The following is a 21103-nucleotide window of genomic DNA, read 5'->3' as shown; positions in this document are numbered from 1 at the left end:
TCATTTGAAACGAGTGGCAATAATAACGAAGCTTGATGCGCGTCAGAAAGTGGTGAGCGTTGCACATTCAGTACCATTTATAAACAGAAAGATCGAGCAGCAGGACCCAAATATTGAACGTTGCCCAAAGTTTGCAAATCAATTGAATGATGCCATACAGTGCTACTGCATCATTTATGATGAAAAAAAGAAGAAAACTGTGCAATCGTCATTAGGTCGCTTCTTTTGGCCAGTTTCTAATACATAAATCTATCTCTCTCTCTACAGTAATGTACATATTCTCTCCATTTTATTAAATGTTTTTTTTTTCAGTACAAACCAATGCGTGTTACTTATACAAGCCTTAAACATACAAATGCACTTATATAAACCTTCAATATACTTATATAGGCCTTAAACATAAATTATAATACAAAATATAGCACTAAATCAACTTACAAACAAATTCAACTTATGAACAATCGCTCGGAACCAATTGCGTTCGTAAGTTGAGGAGTGTCTGTAATTCAAAGTACACGCCCCTATAGGTGATAAGCAAAATGGCCGACAAATGACAACAATCGTCCTTACACAATTTTCATAACAAACGAAAAAAACACCAAACAACTCCCATGTCATCAGTGTCCATTTTTTAAATAAAAAAAACTGACCTTTAATGAATATTTTTATTCACAACATTTACGTTGTTTGGAAAAAAAGTAATGAAACAAAGTATAAGTGCAAAATAGATGAATTCAAACTAAGGTACTAATAGAAAGAAAATAACGCGACAATGTATTTTGCGAATCCTTCACTAGACTCGGAAATTTTCATGAAATCAAATGCTATTGACGGCCATAGACGACCGAGGCGGTGACTGTCGGACACTAGGATCGTCAATGGCAGAAAAGGGTTTAAGAGCGGCCTCCTAACTTAAATCCCCCAAATTAAATTTGAAAAGAAAATTAGACAAATAAAAATAAAAACCTCAACTTCAATTTAGTTTTGCAGGACTGCAGTTACACACAATTGATTTGATGTGAGGGCCGCTATTGGTAACGGAGGGACCCTGGTGTTGGGAAGTAGCCGTTCCCTGGAACGTGGCGGCCTGATTCACAACACCAGCTGTCCCGCCCCACCGAGCCAGCAGATGGTGCTCAAGCGGCGGAGAAAGCCACTTCCCATTAGGGAGCCGAAGCGGTTCCACCTCATCGCCTCTCCTTTGGGGGTCCGCAGTCTCCTCTTCTTTCCCTGGTCTCCTCTCATCAGATGACAGCTGTGAGAAGAGAACATGCAAATTAGAAGACGAGGCCTGCAAAAAAAAACACTCGAGTAACTTTCTTTTGAGTTGAGGATTTTTTTCCATCCTAAATTGGCATATTTGCACAACTTCTTTCTCTGCACCTGACATGCCACTTGCAAACCTCTCTGCACTTGCAAAACATCCTCTATGCAAATTCTATAATCACACCAATGAGGGGTGTGTGTGCGAGCGAGAGCGAGATATAAGCTTTTACTTAGCATATGAAATGAGCTGGGATTAGAATGGGATAAAGAGCAGGGGGGGTGCGACGAGAGGTCACTGTTCATTTGGATTCCGTCGAGCGCTTTCATCCTCACGGGCATCTTACCTTTTTTGACACTTACAATCTCATTTAAATGTCGAACGGCGGCATCGGTGAAAAGGCCAATCAGAGGCAGGAGGAATTGGCTGCCGGTTCGGAGCCGAGATCCAAAGTGGTGCGTTCAAGTTTTGGATATTTGCGCCTATCAATAGGTTAAATCAGGATCATAAATATGTTTGAGGCTTAAGTGGCACAATCTTTACCATCACCACAACTCAAAGTCAATTAGCTGTGGATTTCCATGACGACAACAAGTGCCTTTTTCTTAGCGAGCTTTTAAACGGGCCTTTTCAAGTATAGTTCAAAAGACTGCATGCAAGCTATTATATTGGATACCATTTGAAAATAAAGACCGGGAAAAAACGCATGTTTTAAAGGGTCAGAATGTGTAAAAATTGGTGATTTTTTTTATTGTGATTCTTTCATATTTTCTTGAATAATTGAACGTGTTAAAATAGAGCCTGCGGCTAACAATGAAAACTACAATGTTATTTCCCGCTAACATTTTATTATGCGCGCACCTTATAGCAACGGATTTCAAGCATTCAATGTTGATTATGGGCCTCTGTAAAAATAAATCTGATTAATTTAATTGGCACTACGGGGGATGAGATTTTGCTTGGGGGAAAAATAGGGAGGAATGTTGGATTAAAAAAAAAATAATAATCATCTCTTGATGGGAGAGACGAACAAACCCGATTTCTCTAACTTACTGTATGCGCTATAGGGAAGTGGGTATGGATTGTCAACACATTTCACTGGATTTCTTTGTCTGCGAGCGGGCCGCGCGTGCGTACGTGCGAATCCGACAGCGTGGCGAGCAGCTGCTGAATTCCTTTAAATATCCCTGCCTGCCTCATCATATGGTTGCCATGGCAGCCGGCCCCTACTTTCCAGATAACGTCCACACTCGGCGAGAAACCTCCTCTACCTGAAAGCTACAGATGTCGGATTTTCGTGGGGTGGGCTACACGGTAGGCAAACAAACGTACTTGTGAGTCCAATTTGTATGTGACGAGAAAGGGGGGACAATAAAAGATATATTTTTTTAAAAGGGTGCAGATGGGGAAACAGTTGGGAGAAAAAATGGCTGATACGCAGACAAAATTAGGGGTGAAAAGGAGGATGTTCTGTGATCTGTGGCAATTTCCACACAACAAAGACAAATGAAAGATAGATCTCGACAGACAGCCGGAGGTGAGAATAACAGGTGCCGCCTTTTCAAAAGGCACCCATTTCCTTTCTTAACAACTCCTTTCTTCCCCTATCCTGTTCTGTCATTTCTGCAATTCCCAGCAATTCCCAGCCCCCATCCTTTCCTTTGTCTGCCGTCCCGCCGCCGGTGTCGTTCTGTCGCTCGCTCTTCGTTTAAAAAAAGAACATTCCAGCGTATTTGGATCTACGTACGCACAGCAGGGGGTCAAGCAGCCATTAACGCTTGTTGGTGTATATCATTTGCATGTTGAAGTTCCTAGCGAGATGTTTGACCCAAAATATTTCAGCCGGACTCTTAACATCAAAAAACCTTATTCCGGTGTGCGAGTGTGGTTTATTAATCAAAATGTTGTTTAAAAGAGGCTCTTGACTTTAGATGTGGAATAACTGAGAAGAACGTAAGCCACAGGGACGTGAAATGAATATTAGATTCGGGACAAAAGTCTTTAGAAGCGAGTTCCAAAGACTAAAAGTTCTTTGAGCAATGATTATAAACATCGCCAAATCCTAGTTTAACCCCATTGGAGTTCTGTTTTTTTTGTTTTTGTTTAAATGAGCAAAATAGATGTTTCCCAGCTCAACTTTCCCATTGAGAAAACTCACCTTGTCCAATCTATAAGACACATCGTGAAGAGCGAGGCTTTCAAGACCCATCTTTGCCCTTTCAAAGCAGCCCAAAAAGGAGAGCGGGGCGCAAAGAAGAATCCTGAAAGCAGCCGTGTGCGTTACGTCGGCGGAAAAGGCGAGCCTACGTCAAGGTGAAGTGGGAAAGAAAGTCGATAACGACGGCACCCTCGATTTCCTCTTAAAGCACAAAGGAGGCCTGATTGCATTTGCCAGAGATGGGCGCGCCTCGGCATCTCCTAATGCATCCCTAAATTGAGTTGGAAAATGACGGCGGCGGCGTCTACGCCACGAGGCTAGGCCGGCATCCTCCTCCCACCCCTCCCTCGCCGCCCTGGAAGCCACAGACCTCCCACTCCAGACACATTTGCTCCTCTATTTGCTGCCGCTGAATCTTCAAGAGGCCAGAAAATGACAGTAATGCGCAAAATCCGGATTACGACTCACTTTTATTTATTTATTTTTTTGTGGGCGCCGGCTTCGATGCTAGCAAAAAAACGCCGGAAGGTTGCGCCCAAAAAAAAAGCAACGTCCGCGTTTACGTTTGCGTCCGTCCGCTTATTAAGGATGCGTGGCAATTGGCCGCGACGGGCGCGTGTTGATTTTCTCTTTTGCTCGGGGCTAAGTGGCAGGTACACAAAGCCGCATTTACATACGCGCGGGTTGTCATCCTTAATGTCGCCGTGCTAAAAGTGGGAACATCAATAAAATTGAGAGGACGCATTTCTCCCTTCAATAGTTATTTTTAACTCGACGGGAGGAATAATGCTTCTTTTGGAGGGACGCAAACACGAGGGAAGAGTGGAAGCCATTGAAAAAAAAAGCTTTTTTTCCCCTGTCCGTCAAAATGGATGGGGCGTTTAACGTCGTCAATGCCAAAAATATACATAAATATATACATTTAAAATAAAAAAAAACATGTTTTTGCCCTGATTAGCCTCTCCTATCTGACAAAGAAAATGTAAGAATTTCATGTTGGCCCCTGCATCTTTAGATTTTTACGAAAACGCCCCTCAGACTATAGTTTGGACACCCCTGGTTTAAAAGAAACCCACTAAAGTGCGCGAAAAAACCTGCAAAAAAGCACATTTCATTCCAATATGTCGCTCACTGTCTGATGGAACCTTTTTAGGCTGACAGATGCATTCGAGCAAGGGCAGAGATTTGAACGCGCGAACCCGTCGGTGGTCCACGCGCGCCATTCCTCCCCCACGCGGTCCCGATAAAACCGCCAGTCATTTAGTTGAAGCTTTGTCTCTCTTTTTTTCCCTCTGCAGTGTCTTCCCAATGAACTAACTGCGCAAAAATGTTTCCAACTGGCAGTAACGGACTTAAAAGCCAAATAGCTAATAGGCCCGACGTGTATAATCTCCGTGTGCGCGGCCCGATAATGACGGAAGAAAATGTAGATTCGTAAACGAGGAGCGGCCGTCGATCTGGTGTGCCGTGCGGCGAAACGGAGGATATCGTCCTCGTGCAGTCATTTTTGTCTTCGTGTCTTAAATTGAGGGAAAAAATGGTTCGCCGCCTACTTTTGCGACTGATGGGTTTTAAAGCTTACGCACGCCGATGCGAGATGGATTGTTTGGCCTGCCGCTAGAGTGCACGTCTAAAAATTTACAAGTTCCTGCCTTGCTGATTTGGCACACTGAGGTGCGCCAGCCGAGCACTAACCCTGATGACTCCTGCAGGATGCCAGCTGCTGGACAGGGTGGGCAGGGTGGATTTGGGTGGAGCGGGCCGTGCCGGGCCGGGCCCGGCTGGGCGGACGAGCCGAGGCGAGGTGGAGGACTGCGAAGAAAAAAAAAACAAGATCAGCTATTTCAGGCCAGGTCACCGGCAAATACGTCTCCTCGCTCTTAAACGCGTCTTTTTTCACGATTTCCGAGGAGGAAATCGTCAATTGTTCCGCCGAGGTGGCGTACGTTAAGGTCGGTAATGACGGATTAGCGGACGCTGCTCACGAGGCGCGCAAAAAAAAAATGAAACAGGATTACGCCGGCCGCAAATCTACTCCCAGCTGCGACGTACGCACACGCGCCACCCTACGCGCTCGTCGGCCATCACAGGCGGCCTGTCGCCTCGGCAGCCATTTTGCACGGCGGCTCCGGTGCGTTCGCATCAGCAAATTGACATTTTGCCGGACGTCAAAAATCAGCCGTCGTCTTTTTCCCCCCCATCGGTGATAGAAAAGGAGCTCGGGTTTACGGCCGCTGTGCAGCCACGCGTGAACTCCACTTGGCGAGATATGTATATACGTGCAACGTGGGAATGGAGTGGGGGGTTGAGGGGGGGAGAGGGTAGGGGGGGGGGCACGCCCTACAGCTTGACAGCACTCGCGTACGGAGGGGGGGGTGGTCTAAAAGGCAGGACGAGAAACATAGAGCTTGGTCTTATACGGTCGCCGTTTTTAAGACAAAGAGCCCTCGCGTTGCGGCCGCGTGTGGATGTCTTTTAGATGGCCTTCGACTGTAAATGACCCTCGTATAAAGTGTAAATCTCACGCACGCTCCATAAACGTCCACTCGGATCGATACGTAGCAACGGAGGCGCCGTTCCAGATGATTGACAGCCCCCGTCTTTGTTCAGATTTATGTCGCCCGCATTGATTATGGTAAATGTCTTCGATATTATCTTCTATGCAAGGTCCTGCTGACCCTGAATGCATCGTGAGCCCACTTGAAGAGAGGCTGTAATATCCTCTCTCGCATGGGTAGGACTCCAAAAAGGCCACCTAAGGATAAGATCACCTCTCTTCCAGCGGTTGACATACAGACGGAGGTGGGTGGATGGGGGGCTGGGGGGGTTCACGATGAAATATAGTAATATGAGTGGGGCGGTTAGGGCGAAGGATCAATGAGGCGACCAAGAAAGTACGACGGGTTGAATAAGGGCGTCGGGTAAAGACCGAATTAGATGAGGGGGGGCGGCGGTGCAATGCGCACATGGCATCTTTCCGAGCTCAGGCGTGAGCATCACATGTTGTGCGTATGAGCGTGCATGAGACGCACTCCATACATGTGGCCATTTATCATACGCCCCCCCCCCCTCACCCCCTCGCCAAGATACTGGCTGCGTCGACGCCGTGTGAGCGCACATATGATCGCCGCCCTTTGTCTGGGTCAGCGACGGCCGTCGGTTGGGCGCATCACGCTGCCGTTCATTTCGCGGCTGCGCTCGCACGCAGTCATGTGCGTGGCAGATGACCACCCTACCCCACCCAACCCCCCACCCTCCCGCGGACCCATGCATTTAACGTCAGCCTCTTTGGTACGTCGATCAAACATGACAGTCGCCCTCGTGACATGACCGACAAACCAACCCGCGTGTCCTCGAGCTGCACTCACCCCCCCGCCACCTCCACCAAACCCCCACCCCTCAGCCCATCTATACCTAGACCACCACCCATCGAGTTCAACGTCCCCCGTGACCGTGTCTTCCCATCGCCGTGAATCAGGAGACTCAGCCGGCAATTAAGGTGTGTGTTTTACGCTGTGAAGAAGGGACCTCGTTTGACTTCTTTCTTCGCACACACACACAGACACACACACCAACTCATATCCACCCTCCCTTCCGTCCTCATAACCGGTGGTAAGTGACAGGGGAACTTTCCCACCCAGCGGCGACTGCGTGCACAACGTCAAACTGAGGGGACCCTTTGTCTCCCACCGCCATACTGGGAGGGATGGCGTGCGTACACTTGCGCCCACGGTACGTATATATCGTGAACGCTCATGTACGGCCCCACGGCAAATGTACGGCGGAGGCGAGGGACACGTCCTCCTGGGGCCGCTGGCACTCGCACACCTGCGTAACGCACATGCGTGGATTTCACGGCGATGCCATGTGGTTATGAAGGCGCAGGTCGCACGCGTAAGGGCGCGCGGGGACTCACCTGGCCTGGACGCGGCGGACGTCTCGGTCCCGCCGGTTGGGAGTCGGGCGGCGGAGGGGTGACACCTGACGCGCCTCCCGGCTCTCTCTGCCGTGGATGCGTAGAGGATCGCCAGCTACACCCTTGCACTGACAGGAGAGGGGGGGAGACGGAGAGGAGGGGTTCTTATCCGGCGTGGCGGATCGTACCACCCGCCCGGAGGGGATGCGGGGGAGCGGATCGGGCCGTCCAAGTCCTCGTGACGCTCGGCGGGCCGCCTCCGAATCGACCCCGGCGTCTGCGCGGAGATGGTCTCTCCCGCCTCCCGCCGCTCCGATTGGACGACGGCGCTTCCTCCTTCATCAAAATGTAAAATTCCAAGACAGGGAGTAGTGCAGCCTTGCCTTGTGCGTAGACGTGTATATGTGCCTGTGTGTGAGAAAGGCAGACAATGCGAGTCCCCCCAAAAAAGGGGGAGAGCCTTTTGTGTGCATTTATAGAAATACATGTCAGTCACGCTCAGATGACGGATTACGTTTACGCCGGCGCGTGCATGCAAATGTGCTCGGGCGCCTTTCTTTGTGTGTCGGGCAGACGATATACAAGATGCCATTGTCTGCGTGGGCGTGATCGAGAAAGAGGTCGTCGAGACGCCAGACAAAGAGCGAAAACGATGGAATGACGACGCGTAGAGGGAAAAAAGCCACTTAGGTGTGTGGCCTACTCGTTCTTACCAGTAGTTTTGGTGTTAACGCCTTTTGTTGGGCCGCAACGTCTTTTCAGTCAGTCACTTCCCGCCACGTCGTGTCAAACCGGGGACACGCTCCCGGAGGAGGCGATGTCAAGATGGTGGCCGCCGTTAGCCCTCCGTCCAACAATCTATTACCCGCCGTTCGGTGGCCATCACGGGGGTACCGGAGGACCGAGTGGGGATGGAAGGGCAGGTGGCGGGCGAAGGAGAGGACGACAGCCACAGCGAGTCTCCTCAACATGAACCGGAGAAATACTGCTGACTCATGATGCCTGCAATGGAGCACACGCACACACAAAATGGACAATGACAGGGGGAACTACACTAAAATCAAATATTCTCACAAAGTCTTACAAAGAGAGATACTAATCCACGGAATGTAAGAGCAAAATGTCAATACGAGTTTGCAATCTTTCATATAGCCAAGTGATTAGTTTGACTGAAACGAAAATAATCCTCGGAACTGTACGTATGCAGTATCGAGGTGACGACAAACCCCCAAAACATGGCGAGTAGGCTATCTGAACAATGTCAATTATTTGTATCCTTGTGTGGGATAGGCACCAGCACCCCCGCGACCCTTATTGGGGCTAGGCGGCTTGGAAAATGATTGACGAATGAGTCAATTTATCACCGTTTTGGGCCTAGGTGTAGACATTAAGATCACAAAGGTAACCTTAACATGTCCGCGTTTCAGTGCATCGTCCCTCTTTTTCCGAGCTTTTTCTTTCTCTCCCCCGCTGCCTATTTAATTACCTTCTATATTTATCGGCGCTCGAGAGGCTATTTTGGTATCCTGGCTGATATCGGTGGGCTACATTATTCAGCGAGAGAGCACAGAAGGCCGTCGCACAGTCGAGGAACCGGCTCGCTCGGCCGGGAGCCCCGGACGGGAAGTGAGGCCAGGTTACAACTTTTTTTTCCATGTGAACAAAACGCAGGATCGTGCGAAATCGGCATTTTTCAAAGAGACCGAGCATATTCGCCAAGGAAACGGCGGGGTGGGAGGTTCGGGCGGAACAGAACGCCGCGCTCCCGAGTGGAGCGGCGTCCTCCATATTTGCCCGTGATTTATGAGCGTTCCCCGGCAGAGGCCACAGTCGTCTGAGAGATGATGGCCATATTGATCTGATAAACAGTTTCATTTACTGCCGAGCCTGCCATTCATATCCACGTGTTCTCACGCACACACACACACAGACACAGCAGGAATAACCTAGCTTTCTGCTCCATCAATTCCCCACCTCCTCGTCTGCCGCGCTTCCCCCCCCCCCCCCCCCCCCGGGCCACCTCAGCCTCTCGACACTCTTTAACCCGTTTGGCTTCCGCTTCTTCTTTCTTCCTTCCTCTCGCCAACCCTACTTGGTCCAATTTATTCCGCTACGACAACGAAATGTAGGCATTTAACCTTAACGGTACGTAAAGTTGATATCGGGCTGCAAGGGCGTTTTAGGAAGGAGTCGCTGATTCGGCTGTGTTTAATAAAGAAGACAGATTTGAACAAAGGCTGAAAAACTAGAGGAGATCAGTAGGCGCATCGCTTGAGGTTCATCACAAAGTGATCAGATTACATCACAAAGTGCATATATTTGGGTGATTTAGCTAGTTGCTTTTCTTAGCTCCAAAAATATCTCAATATTCAGGCAGTTGTCATCTGCAGTTTCCAATATTTTCACTCTCATGTTACCAAAGAAGGAGATGGAAATATGAGAAACTACTTTTTTTCACAATTACTGTGACACTGCAATTTTATGTACTATCGTAACATTTAAGAGAAAAAAGCTCACTTTGCTATATTGTTTTAAATGTACATGAAATATAATTCAGTAAAATGGATAAATTTATATCACATAAATATAAATGATAAAAATGATTTTTGGTGGTCATTATTGAATGATCATTAGGCTACAATGAGCATACTTATGCTCATCCTACAATTCAAGCGTTGACCTTTTTTTTTTTGAAAGGGGATTGATGTTAATAAATTTAGCGCTCCTGCTAATTAGCGCCTACTTTAAATGAATTTGCATTCCGGTAAAATGAAGCGCTCGTCTGACGTGGTGACTTTAATCTGCCATTAGGACGACTTTGTGCTCGCCAGATTCACTACGGTGGAATTTATGGGATGGGTCACACTTCTTTAATTAGCCCACTGACATCGGCAAGAAGCTTATTGAGAGACTCGTGGAAAGAACACAACTCCTTTCGTCTTTTGTCATTTCTATCGACGTACTGAATTCATGCGGATACGAGGAAGAAAGAAAGACGCTAGACTGGCGGCCTGGAAAGATGGATGGATGTGTGGCCAGCCCATCTTTCTGTGAGGGTGCACATTATTTGTGAGTAAATGCTAAATGGCATCTCGCAGGAAATGCATAACATATTGATACACACACAGACACACATTCGCACGATCGCACTAGAAGGCTTTCAGTTTTTAAATCAATCCCACATCCGTAGCTAATGCAGTGCCGGGCCCTCTTCAGGAAACATTAGGCCTATTAGTCAAAGTGTATGCATTCCTGTATATACATGTGTGTGTCTGTGTGTGTGTGTGTGAGTGAGCGAGTGTGTTTTGGAGTGGGTGTGGAAGCCGCGCACTCAGCACTTGCCGATCTCAGTGGATCCTGTGAGGTCAGCAGGTGCAATAGGGAATAAGGGAGCATCTCATCGTACGTGTGTGTGTGTGATGGTGTGTGTGTGTGTGCGTCCCCTCCCTCCATATCCTCTGGGCTTTTTATCGCTCTAAAATTATCCTCCATTTACTGGAAGTCAGGGCGAGATCAGGGGGAGGAGAAGAGAAGAGAAGAGAAATATGGGCACTCTTGTTTGAGCGTCCGGCTCCATCACCCGAGGTTGCGCAACTTAAGAGACAAATTATGGTCTCGCTGACTCAAACAGTGCGTGGCAAGAGCCAATATAATACGGCATGCGATAATGCGGGGAAATGTTCATGTCAAAACGCGTCAAAAGTGGTTTCTGGGAAGATACGTCTGGGGAAAATGAACGAGATGATGATGTAGCCACTTATTTACCACTCATTATAGACATTTCTGTGAAAATATCATGTCATGATCAGAATTGGGGAAATGGTTACCGGGATCCACGATGACTGACACGCTGAAAGTCGACCCACTAGCTTTGTGCTAATAAACACTGAACATGCTAAGAAGGAATAACAAAATGATCAGGTGTCATCGTATAAGTAAATATCAATAATAAAAACAAATAACAATAAACATGAGGCATATATTCTTTATCCTCTAATAACTAACTGCTGTTTAATGAGTCACTAATTTAAGACACTCATTTGGGTATTATATACTTGTGCATTATACTGCCGCCTGGTGGCCAAGGCATGAACAAGCGAAGCCACATTTTGTTGGTTCATTGCCACTGAAAGTCAACTGGTATGATGCGAGCTGCGTGTAATTATGCTATTTTTGTGTGTTCCTAGCACATTAAGTGTTTAATAAATTACAGTGTCAAGTTTTCTTCATGAAAAAAACAGGTTACAAAATAGTGTTTTGAGATATGAACGTGGTAATTGAACAAACTTGTAGTCTACGGGCCACAGTATCTCCTTTCAATAAAATGGGAATGCTGTATAATGTGTGTGCTAACATAGGAACTTGAATACACATGATTTACATTAGGCAACCAACCTGCAATACTCGCCATCCGCCGCATAGTTTCTATTGTTTCTCGGCATCACATGAGCCTCCTCCTCGCCTTCGCCTTGGCCTTCCTCGCGCTGCGTGACATCCCTGGGGACAAACAACGCGAGATGGATCAAGTCTCTGCAAATCAATATCATCCATTCATGTGGCTGCAGCTCACGCGTGGTCATGTGAACCGGCACTCCCGCACATGCACGCACAAAAAGTTGCTGAATCGATATAATTGCATCTGGACCAACGGCGGACGGAGGAGGGTGAGGGGCGCAAATGGACTGGGGAATGTCTTTTGTGCCGACGGCGATTAAGACGGAACTTCTTCTCTTTTGCTCGCATTTGCCCCAAGCGGACGACGGGAGGAAGCTTCCGGGTGATCTGTCGGCCCGGGCTACAAAGACGGAAAAAGCGAGCGGGAGGAGACGATGGAGGAAACTAATGGAGAGAGCAAGACGGCCATTATGAATCATATCCGCTCTTGGCGCCGGCCGCGTATCCTAGCAACCAGACAGACTCTCTGCATCCCTTCCGCTCCGTCTACAGCATGTACGGCTTGCAGTCTGGTTAGTCTTATTACCCATAGTGCACTGGGCCATGCCCCAAAAACTCCTGACACGCACGCTTATGGCGCTGGCTGCCGCTTCTGCTGCAAAATTTGTGTTCTTTTGAGGCTGGTCAGCGCTAACCGGAGATGACTGTTGGACCAACAAAAATAAAAAGTCACACAGTATCAAAAATGCAACACTGGAGACTATTGCACATGTGTAGACAGGAATTATTCATGCATCTATTTTCTATAGCGCTGTTTTTTGTGTGTGTGGGGGGGCTGTGAACTGGACTCTATTTAATCCGTATATCATTTCTTTTTGATAGACATTCAATATTTCATGTTTAGCAAGTGTGTCTAAAAGAGATGAAATCGGGCCTGATCACGTCATTTATATTTACACAAGTGAAAAAAACTTTCCAGAACCAACAGAGTAAGAAACTCGGGCTCGCGTGCGAAAATCAGTATTTTGTATATTCTTATTTTTTACATTTCTTTGCGTCTGAAGGTAGAACAAAAAAACAAAACGGGCAAATGGCAATGTTTACAACTTTCTTATCAATAAAAACAAAATGGGGTTTTAACAGCCTTGCCTATGGTTGTCATGGGAACACAGCCTACAGTTTACATTTTAACAGCAGCGTTAAAACATGATATCAGTATATAGCAACATTTTAAACTATTATACAGTGGCGTTTTCTCAACAAAAAATATTGTCTTTTTTTCTGGTTGGGGGGTGCTCGAACAGACTAATGTTCATTCATTTCAGGGAAAAGATGGATTTAGGACTGTTTTTCCTTATAGGCATAGACGAGAATCCCATTTAACTTGCATCTCAATGCACCAATGAGTACATCATATAATCTCCAAATGACGTTGATCTTTTACACGTTTTGTTCCATTTTCTTTTCACAATGTCCAATCACAGCACGTTGTCTCTGTTTGTACTTTAATCAGTGGTTCTAAGGAAAATCTATTCAACAATCTAATTGCCTTGTGGGTGTATCGTCATAATTGTAGGTTGCAAAAGACAAGTAGACGGCCATCACCGCCAGCATTTTCTTATTTTCTCTCATTTTCAGGACATATTGGATGGCACTAAACATGGTGGTGCTTCCATATGCTTCAGGCAACAGCCTCCATGTCTACTTTTACCAATTATGAGTGGTTAGGAGGACATAAACACGCACAATAAGTGAGTTTGTGTGCATGGCAAGAATGAAGCACTCAGTAGCCACTCGGTCATCCCTTAGCCAGAGTACCACCACAAGTAGGGAGTGCGAGAGCAAAACAGTGTTGCAGAAACGAAGGACAAAGTAGCCAGTGTGAGAGCATCATGTGTACAAACAAATCGAGCGCAAGCACACCCCCTTGCGGTCAAGGACAGGATGAAAATGAGTCAAATAAAAATGATCCCCATTGAGTTCAACTCAAAGAATTTTGTTTGTGGTTAACAATCCATTCGGTGCTTGATTTTAAGTATGTTAAATTCGACTATTTAACACTACGCGTAAAGGGACTTGACTGTACCATTTTTTGGAGATTTTTAAGGGCACCACTTTTTCTAATCTAGAAGATAAAACAGCTTTTAACGTTTAATGAGATTCAGAGGGAAAGGGGAAGTACAAAAAAGATAGCAAAAGTGGTCTTCCTAAAGCAGTAGGATCACACTGTACACTCAATCTTGGAGGATAATGAATTAAATTAACTTTTCATTTAATCTCTAGCCTCTTATCTTAAAACTGCACAGCGAAGTTTATGGAGATAAGCTTAGGTTTAATCTCTCACTAGCTAATTATGTTTTCTGTCTATTGTCAGCCTTCAGAAACCTTCATTCTTGGTGTGTCATTGCCCAAGGTGGACACCATTTTAAAAAACAAAAACAGGCATTTAAACCTCTGGCACACTTTTTCTAGACAAATAATGTGGAAAGTTATGCTGTTTGGCTACTAAATACAAAATATCTCTTTTTTTTGCTTTGGGGGAAGAAATGGATGAGACAGCTCAAAAAACATGAATCAAAACAAATAGCAGGATGCCACCTACCATTTTATGAGAACTTTATTGTGAAGTTGATCCGTCGAGGGACCCATCATGGGTTCAAGAAGCTGCAAAAAAGGCAGAAAACTCAGATGATATTGTACTCGTCAAAAGGCTTGGCATGAAAAATATGACCTGCTTTGAGCCTGTACATTTTCTCTATCTATGCGGGAAATTCACTTATTCATTTTGTAACTTACCTGTGACTAGTGAGAAAACGTTAAGATAAATATTAATTATTCTGGCATGGTTAAAATGTAATTGAATTAAAATGGATCTCAAGATTTATTTACAATTAGAGCCTTTCTACCGTATGCCATTTTGCTCTGACTTGTTATTACATTGTTTATAGCTGTCATTGTGATTTATAGTTATCAAAATGATCACGTACCTCTGTTTGGTGTCATTATGGTAGAAACGACTTAAGATCTATTACATTTTTAATCAAACAGGTGACTAAAACTACTTTAAATACTATCGCTATTTAACAACAGTAGCTTTGTTGTCAAAAAGGCAGTGTTGTGTTCAAATGCATTCGGAGAAAAAATAAAAAATAAACTAGCATCAAAACTGTCAGAGATGTGTCGCACTGCTCGACTTAAAATTGTAATAAAATAACGTATATATAATTGGTGCTTGTGGTGAATTGTAATATTTGTATGCTGTTAGATTGCTGCACACTGTTGTGAGACGCAAATCCAACTTCGACAAAATTGTTTTTTTCCCAGAGTGTACCTGAAGGCAGCATGACAAATTGTGACAATTCCTCCTCCCGGGTCGCACCGTCGCAGTACCCCTCATAAACATGCGAAGAATGGCGGAGTGGGGTCCCCCTGTCAAGGAGCAGAGGTACGTTGAGTTTTTCAAAGCTTTTCAGCTCACAATATTTGATGTTGTTGTCGCTTACAGCGCGATTTCAACACAGCTCCGTTGTTTCTCGGAACGAGCCCAGCGGTAGCGACTGTCAGAGCTCCGTTAGAAAGTCTTTAGGGAAGTGCATCGAACCTCATGCAATCTTGTCATTTTTTACAAACTCATTTTTCGCCTGTGCCAAATTGGTCACGATCGTATATTTTTTTTACAAGTGTACGGTACTTTATGATCGGTTCGGCGTTGAGTTTGGCTGTCTGCGGTGATTGTTTTGCAGAGAAAAAACAGTTAAATGCCCTTTTCTAACCGCCTGTCTGTCCCAGAATGGTAGATTTTAAGGTGTAATCGTCATTATTACGTGTGCAAGTTTGTTTGTAAACATGCCGAATACGAATTCAATGTCTGGTTTATAGGTGTTGTCAAGTTCTGCCTGAATGGGTGGTCAGGGAAATCACAGACTGCCTGTCAGCAATAACGAAAATGTCATGGTCAAAGTTCAATGTATAGACAAGAGGTGAATAACCTCAGCCCTGTAGAACACATGGCTTCTTATGTATATTTGAGCTAGTGTCTCGTGTAATTCTAAAATCAAATTGGCAAAGTCATTCTCCGGGGGTCAAGAAGAAGGCTAAAATCGCCATTCAAAACATAACCAAAGGTAATGAAAAAAATAAAAATAAACAGAACGCTGTGACGTTTTCTAATCTCCTGTGTGCAGCTCCTGGTTATTAAGTTGGCTTCCGTCATGGTGCCCCACTTCGCCCTCTCAGCTTCAAGACGCGGAAGAGAAAATGCTGAAAAGTAAGCCTATAAATGAAGTTGTTTTTTTAACGTCCAAGCTTCTCACCTGCATCTCCGTCCTCCTCGGACAGATGTCAAGCAGCCTTTCTCCAGACAGCGCGTCCACATCTCCAACGGGAACTACCTGTGGACCATGGCCTTTCAATCATCCTCTACACTTAAATCCAGGCCCCCTCTGGTCCTCCTGCACGGCTTCGGCGGCGGCGTGGCCCTGTGGACGCAGAATCTGGAATCTCTCTCCAGCAGGGGTCCGGTCTACGCTCTGGACTTGCTGGGCTTCGGCCGGAGCAGCCGCCCGTTGTTCAGCGGGGAGCCCGAGGGGGCCGAGGAGCAGTTTGTGGAAGCCCTGGAGGAGTGGAGGGAGAAAGCGGGATTGGACGAAATGCTGCTTCTGGGACACAACTTGGGAGGATATCTGTCTGCTGCCTATACGCTCAGATACCCTCAAAGGTAATGGCATGGACTTGATTGTCATGGACAATACGGTTATCGTATAAACATAAATCAGATGAATAAATATCAGAGTATTGCAAGTAGCTAAAAATCTGTTTGTTTAGGGTAAAACATTTGCTGCTGGTGGAACCATGGGGGTTCCCCGCCCGTCCCGACAACCCTCACCACGACTCCATCCCAGTGTGGATCCGAGCAATGGGTGCCGTCATGAGCCCCTTCAACCCGCTGGCTGGCCTCAGACTGGCCGGGCCTTTAGGTTTGCATAGCACACACACACACACACACGTTGGTCGCCATTCGTCAGATGGCAGATTACGCAATGTCATTACGAAACCTAAACTCGTCGGTTAAAGTTTACGAGAAACGTTATTAGATTAGATAACTTTATTCTTATTTCTCTTTAAATTTTACTGTCACAGTAGCAAGAGGGTGAGAATACAGACACAGGAAAAATCATTTTAGACATAAATAAATAGGTAATAAATAAGTTAATAAAGAAATAATTATCTGGAAAATCCCAGTGTGGGTCTTCGTCGTCGGGCGGAGTGCCTCGCCTTGCATCGATAGAATGAGTGGCGGTTGCCAACGGTGACAGATGAGGCCATTCTCTGCTGCGACCGTACCACGAATTGATTTGTCCCTATGGTGGCGTCTCAGATTGCTGACCGCTGTTTTTGGCCTTGTATACTCTATGTTCCAGGTAAAGTGATGCCCCCTGACACTCAAAATGGAATTAATGGCAGTGTTGGTTCAGACTGAAAAGAAAAGGCTAAAGTTACACGCTAATAAACAAAAATGCACGTCGGAGATATTTTCCACTTTCTCCAGCCATTCAAAGGGCTACGTTTTGCCTTTTAATTGCCTGCCCTCAGGTCCAACGCTGGTCCAAGCGATCAGGTCCGACTTCAAACAAAAGTATTCTTCTGTGTTTGATGACAACACCGTGTCAAACTACATCTACCATTTGAATGCCCAGACTCCCAGGTAAGTCAATCTGTCCGTCGTGTGCATTCTGTGGGACAAACTTTTTTTTTAAAATCCCCGTTTTAGCGGCGAGACAGCTTTCAAGAACATGACCATCCCCTACGGCTGGGCCAAGCGGCCCATGCTGGAGCGCATCGGCCAGGTCCGGGCTGGCGTTCCCATCTCTTTTATCTACGGATCACGCTCCAGCATCGACAGCGCTTCGGGATATGCCTTCAAGAAAACCAGGCCGGAAGTGGGCATCACGGTAGGCGTGTCCTTTTAAAATACCGACCCCCCAAAAATCGAGATGACCGAGATTCGGACTCTAAAATTCCCAAGTCGTGTCTTTTGTCCGCCAGGTGATTCGAGGAGCGGGCCATTACGTTTTCGCCGACCAGCCGGAAGACTTCAACCAAACGGTCCTGCGCATCCTCGCAAGGACGGAGAAGGACGGCACAGGCTTTTGCCCAAAGCCCTGACGACTCTTAATTGTCTTTTTTAACGAAAACCCACCTAGAACGAACCCCCTCTACCGAACAAGGACGGATGAAACCATTTGGCCTTTAACAATACGCACTTTACCCACCGGAGACACTCGGGTGAACTTTCCCCGGGCTTCCGAGGATTGCGTCGGAAAAGCCGGCGGCGTTGGGAAACCCTTATCTGCATCTGGGAGGAAAATTCTACGAAGTGAATGCCTTGTTCGTAGGAAGGATCTATAGAGAATGTTCTCGCAGATACGAGGGAAAAAGTAAATAGGACAAAGGGCACGTTGCGTGCGTTCCACGGGAGCGCCCGTTGCTCTCCCAACCAGCAGGTGTCAGCACAGCACACCGCCGCTCTGACACGATCCACCAACCAACCACGCTTGTTCCAGGACGGTGGTCCTCAAAGAGGCTTTGCACAGACACAAAATAGTGTCAGAGCGGGAGTGTTTTGACTAAAAATAGACTTCCTGTCGCGTCCCAAGTCAAACCTTGCGCTCACGGTTTTACGAGCTTCATTCAATGAGAAGTCTGTATTGTGTGTCAGGAAAGTTGGCGGCCCGGCGGGATCAAAGTTAGACTACGGTGGCTAGAAAAATCTCCACGCCCGTGTCCAAATGCCAGGATGTGTAATCATGTTACAACTTTCCTAAAAATGAATGTGACTCTTAAAAAGGAATAGATGTTTCTTGCTTGGTTTTTGTTTTGTCTTGCTAAATGTCAGCTATTTCTGTTCACTTTAATTTGCATGCTAGTATGCAAAAAAAAAAACAATGTACTTGCCAGGCAATAGTTCTGCTATTACTGCTTGCTTATTACCAAAAACAAAGTACACGTACCAGCAGCCATTCATCCTTTTTGGCTTTTACCCCTACCTTAACTGGATGTTGGATAAATTGCTCAACAGCTTCCAATGAATAATTTAGCCCTTTTGTAAAAGTTAGCGCACAGTGCGCACGTCTAAAGTGAGCTGGAAATCCTCCTGGTTAAGATTCAAATGTTAAGGCCTCTGCTGCATCTGTCTGTTTGTGTCAGCCCGCAGACAGAAACGACGCCCCACTTGTTCTGTCTCCTGGCAACAGCGTCACCACGGAGACCAAATCTGTCGGACTGCCAAGCTACCGGAAGCGACGATGGGCTCGGACACGGTAATTACGGCTTGAACGCTGATGCTCGGCAAGACAGCCGAGCGAGGCGTTTCGTAGGTTAAAACTGCACGCTCGCTCGTAAAAAAGCATTCATGTTGGAAATATAAAAAATATATATTTGTTTCCAAAAAGGTTCCTTTCCTAAACAATTAACTCATAAAAAAACATCACTTATTTATAATCATTTGTGATTTTTAACTTTATTGGAAAATAAAAATACATGATATTTTTTAACATCCTCATGTCACTTTTTCCATTTACAATATTATTTTTTATTCTTCTAACCATTATAAATAAATAAATCAAAATTGCCCACTCAGTCAAAACATTTCCATTCCTTGAACTAGATCTCATCTCATTTTCTAAACCTCTTTATCCAATGATCGCGGGGGGTGCCTGAGCCTATCGCAGCTGACTTCGGGCCAGAGGCGAAGGACAACCTGAATTGGTGGCCAGCCAATCACAGGGCACGAGGAGTCAAACAACCATTCACGCTCACACTCATACCTAGGCCCAATTTAAAGTGTCCAATCAGCCTACCATGCATGTCTTTGGAATGTGGGAGGAAACTGGAGTACCCAGTGAAAACCCACGCAGGGAGAACATGCAAAACTCCACACAAGTGGACCAACCTGGATTTGAACCCAGTTCCCCCACTGTGAGGCCGACACGCTAACCACTCTTGAACTAAAAGTTATGCTAATAAAACTAAACAATGATTATTTTATTTCTTACCATGTGCAGACGCAGCGACGGCGCCCGAATCTTGAGCCTGCGTGCCAAGTTCTTGTCTGGATGTCACCCACACAGTCACCTGGAAACACAATCATTTCATTAGCACAAATTGAGTGAAGTGACGGCGGCTCACATCCGGTGAAAAGCCACCATTAACACCAGCCCGTCAGCGGCTTGGACCTCTTTATTGGTAATCAACGGCATTGTGTGCCGCTTTTTAAACCATAACAAGCGGATGCTCTCTTCCACTTTGCCCAATCCTCACAGGAAATGTAGTCGCTAGAGCAGCTGGAACTAAATAACCAAGTAACTGATGGTTATTTTACTAAGAAAATAACTGCAGGTTGTGACTCATTGAAGTCCAATCTATTGAATTCAATAAGATACGACCTGAGGTCAGGAAAAAGTGTCAAGAAAAGCCAGCTAGGGCATTTCAACTCTTGTTCTTTCCCAATACCCTGCATACCTTCTGCCATGGAAATTTTCACTCGGAAGCTAGTGTAGATTGACACCAAGGCTTCCAAATAATGAAGCTAAAAGTTCCAAAGCAGCTGCGAGCCGCAAGTAAAAATAAAAGCGAAGACAGCTGCTGAAGGGACATGAAGGTCAGGCGTGAGACGCGGGGGGATCTCGGATGGCAAGACAGGTGACGCGCTATGACGCTAAATATATATACTCTATCCCACTGGTGACATGCCACAATATTAGGAATACCCAAACAGAACATCATCAGTGCCCGAATTTGTGTGTTAATTAATTTTGATTTGATGAATACTCTAAATATTCCATGATTTCTTTATTTATAGTTAAAAAAAAAAAATTCGTGGTTTCGCTTCTTTCATTAAAATAAATAAATGCGACACTGCCAAGAACGGGGGAAATAATAATTTCATTTTCCCTGCGGTTTGATGTGCAAATATAAAAGCTGTGGTTGTTTATTATGTTAGAAAAATATAAATGATTTGTGCTGAACAAAACAGGATAATTTATCCATAATTGTCCTTTTGCATATTTACTGTTGCTATTCGACGCTATTTGTCAAGTAGAAGAATTACTGTTAGGTTAGCAGATTAGTTCAAGGCTAATCTGCTACACACGGTGATGGAATATGGCCAAAAATGCCAAATGAAAATATATATGTTCAAGATGCTAATAAAAACTTGATTATATTTAAGGAAAACTTCGAATGTTAGCGAGCTCGCAGAACAGACGGCTAACGACGACAGCTAACCAACGTTAGCTAACAATTATACTTTGACGTTATAGCAATGTCATCCTAGTAACATGTAATATTTATTGACAATAACACCAGCTTT

General features: G+C 45.6%; 2 protein-coding genes across 4 annotated transcripts; one reads left to right on the top strand and one right to left on the bottom strand.

Moving 5' to 3' along the window:
- Positions 1–267: 267 nt before the first annotated feature.
- On the bottom strand, positions 268–20404 carry LOC144066699 (uncharacterized). Of its 3 annotated transcripts, none has more exons than XM_077589944.1 (9): positions 19788–20404; positions 16047–16346; positions 15065–15162; positions 14336–14397; positions 11734–11835; positions 8052–8340; positions 7339–7746; positions 5118–5234; positions 268–1255 (listed from the first exon to the last, which is right to left on the bottom strand). In XM_077589944.1, the coding sequence occupies exons 3-6, from the start codon at positions 15134–15136 to the stop codon at positions 8097–8099; spliced, it is 480 nt and encodes a 159-aa protein (XP_077446070.1). In that variant the 5' UTR covers positions 15137–15162; positions 16047–16346; positions 19788–20404; the 3' UTR covers positions 268–1255; positions 5118–5234; positions 7339–7746; positions 8052–8096. The 3 variants fall into 3 exon arrangements, with proteins under 3 accessions (XP_077446070.1, XP_077446071.1, XP_077446072.1); XM_077589945.1 differs by having other exon boundaries at positions 7339–7674; XM_077589946.1 differs by lacking the exons at positions 15065–15162; positions 16047–16346; positions 19788–20404 and adding an exon at positions 14721–14853.
- Positions 15070–18583, top strand: abhd5b (abhydrolase domain containing 5, lysophosphatidic acid acyltransferase b). The gene is made up of 7 exons (XM_077589941.1): positions 15070–15178; positions 15918–16000; positions 16072–16450; positions 16558–16709; positions 17326–17437; positions 17504–17684; positions 17779–18583. The coding sequence occupies exons 1-7, from the start codon at positions 15135–15137 to the stop codon at positions 17896–17898; spliced, it is 1071 nt and encodes a 356-aa protein (XP_077446067.1). The 5' UTR covers positions 15070–15134; the 3' UTR covers positions 17899–18583.
- Positions 20405–21103: the final 699 nt, after the last annotated feature.

The sequence above is a fragment of the Stigmatopora argus genome, chromosome 21 (assembly GCF_051989625.1).
Source record: "Stigmatopora argus isolate UIUO_Sarg chromosome 21, RoL_Sarg_1.0, whole genome shotgun sequence".
NCBI classification, from domain to species: Eukaryota; Metazoa; Chordata; class Actinopteri; order Syngnathiformes; family Syngnathidae; genus Stigmatopora; species Stigmatopora argus.
Note: the sequence above shows the minus strand (reverse complement) of the source record. Positions and strands in the feature narration are given on the sequence as shown.

Bases quoted from the DNA above. Each gene is read 5' to 3' on its own strand.
- abhd5b (XM_077589941.1), top strand. From the start codon at position 15,135: ATGCGAAGAATGGCGGAGTGGGGTCCCCCTGTCAAGGAGCAGAG. The intron at 16,001-16,071 runs GTAAGCCTATAA...CTCCTCGGACAG, and splicing joins GGAAGAGAAAATGCTGAAAA to ATGTCAAGCAGCCTTTCTCC. The intron at 17,685-17,778 runs GTAGGCGTGTCC...TTTGTCCGCCAG, and splicing joins GGCCGGAAGTGGGCATCACG to GTGATTCGAGGAGCGGGCCA.
- LOC144066699 (XM_077589944.1), bottom strand. From the start codon at position 15,136: ATGTTTATGAGGGGTACTGCGACGGTGCGACCCGGGAGGAGGAATTGT. The intron at 14,398-15,064 runs GTACACTCTGGG...CCTTTTTTGCAG, and splicing joins ATTTGTCATGCTGCCTTCAG to CTTCTTGAACCCATGATGGG. The intron at 8,341-11,733 runs GTTGGTTGCCTA...GCTCCATTGCAG, and splicing joins GCGGATGGCGAGTATTGCAG to GCATCATGAGTCAGCAGTAT.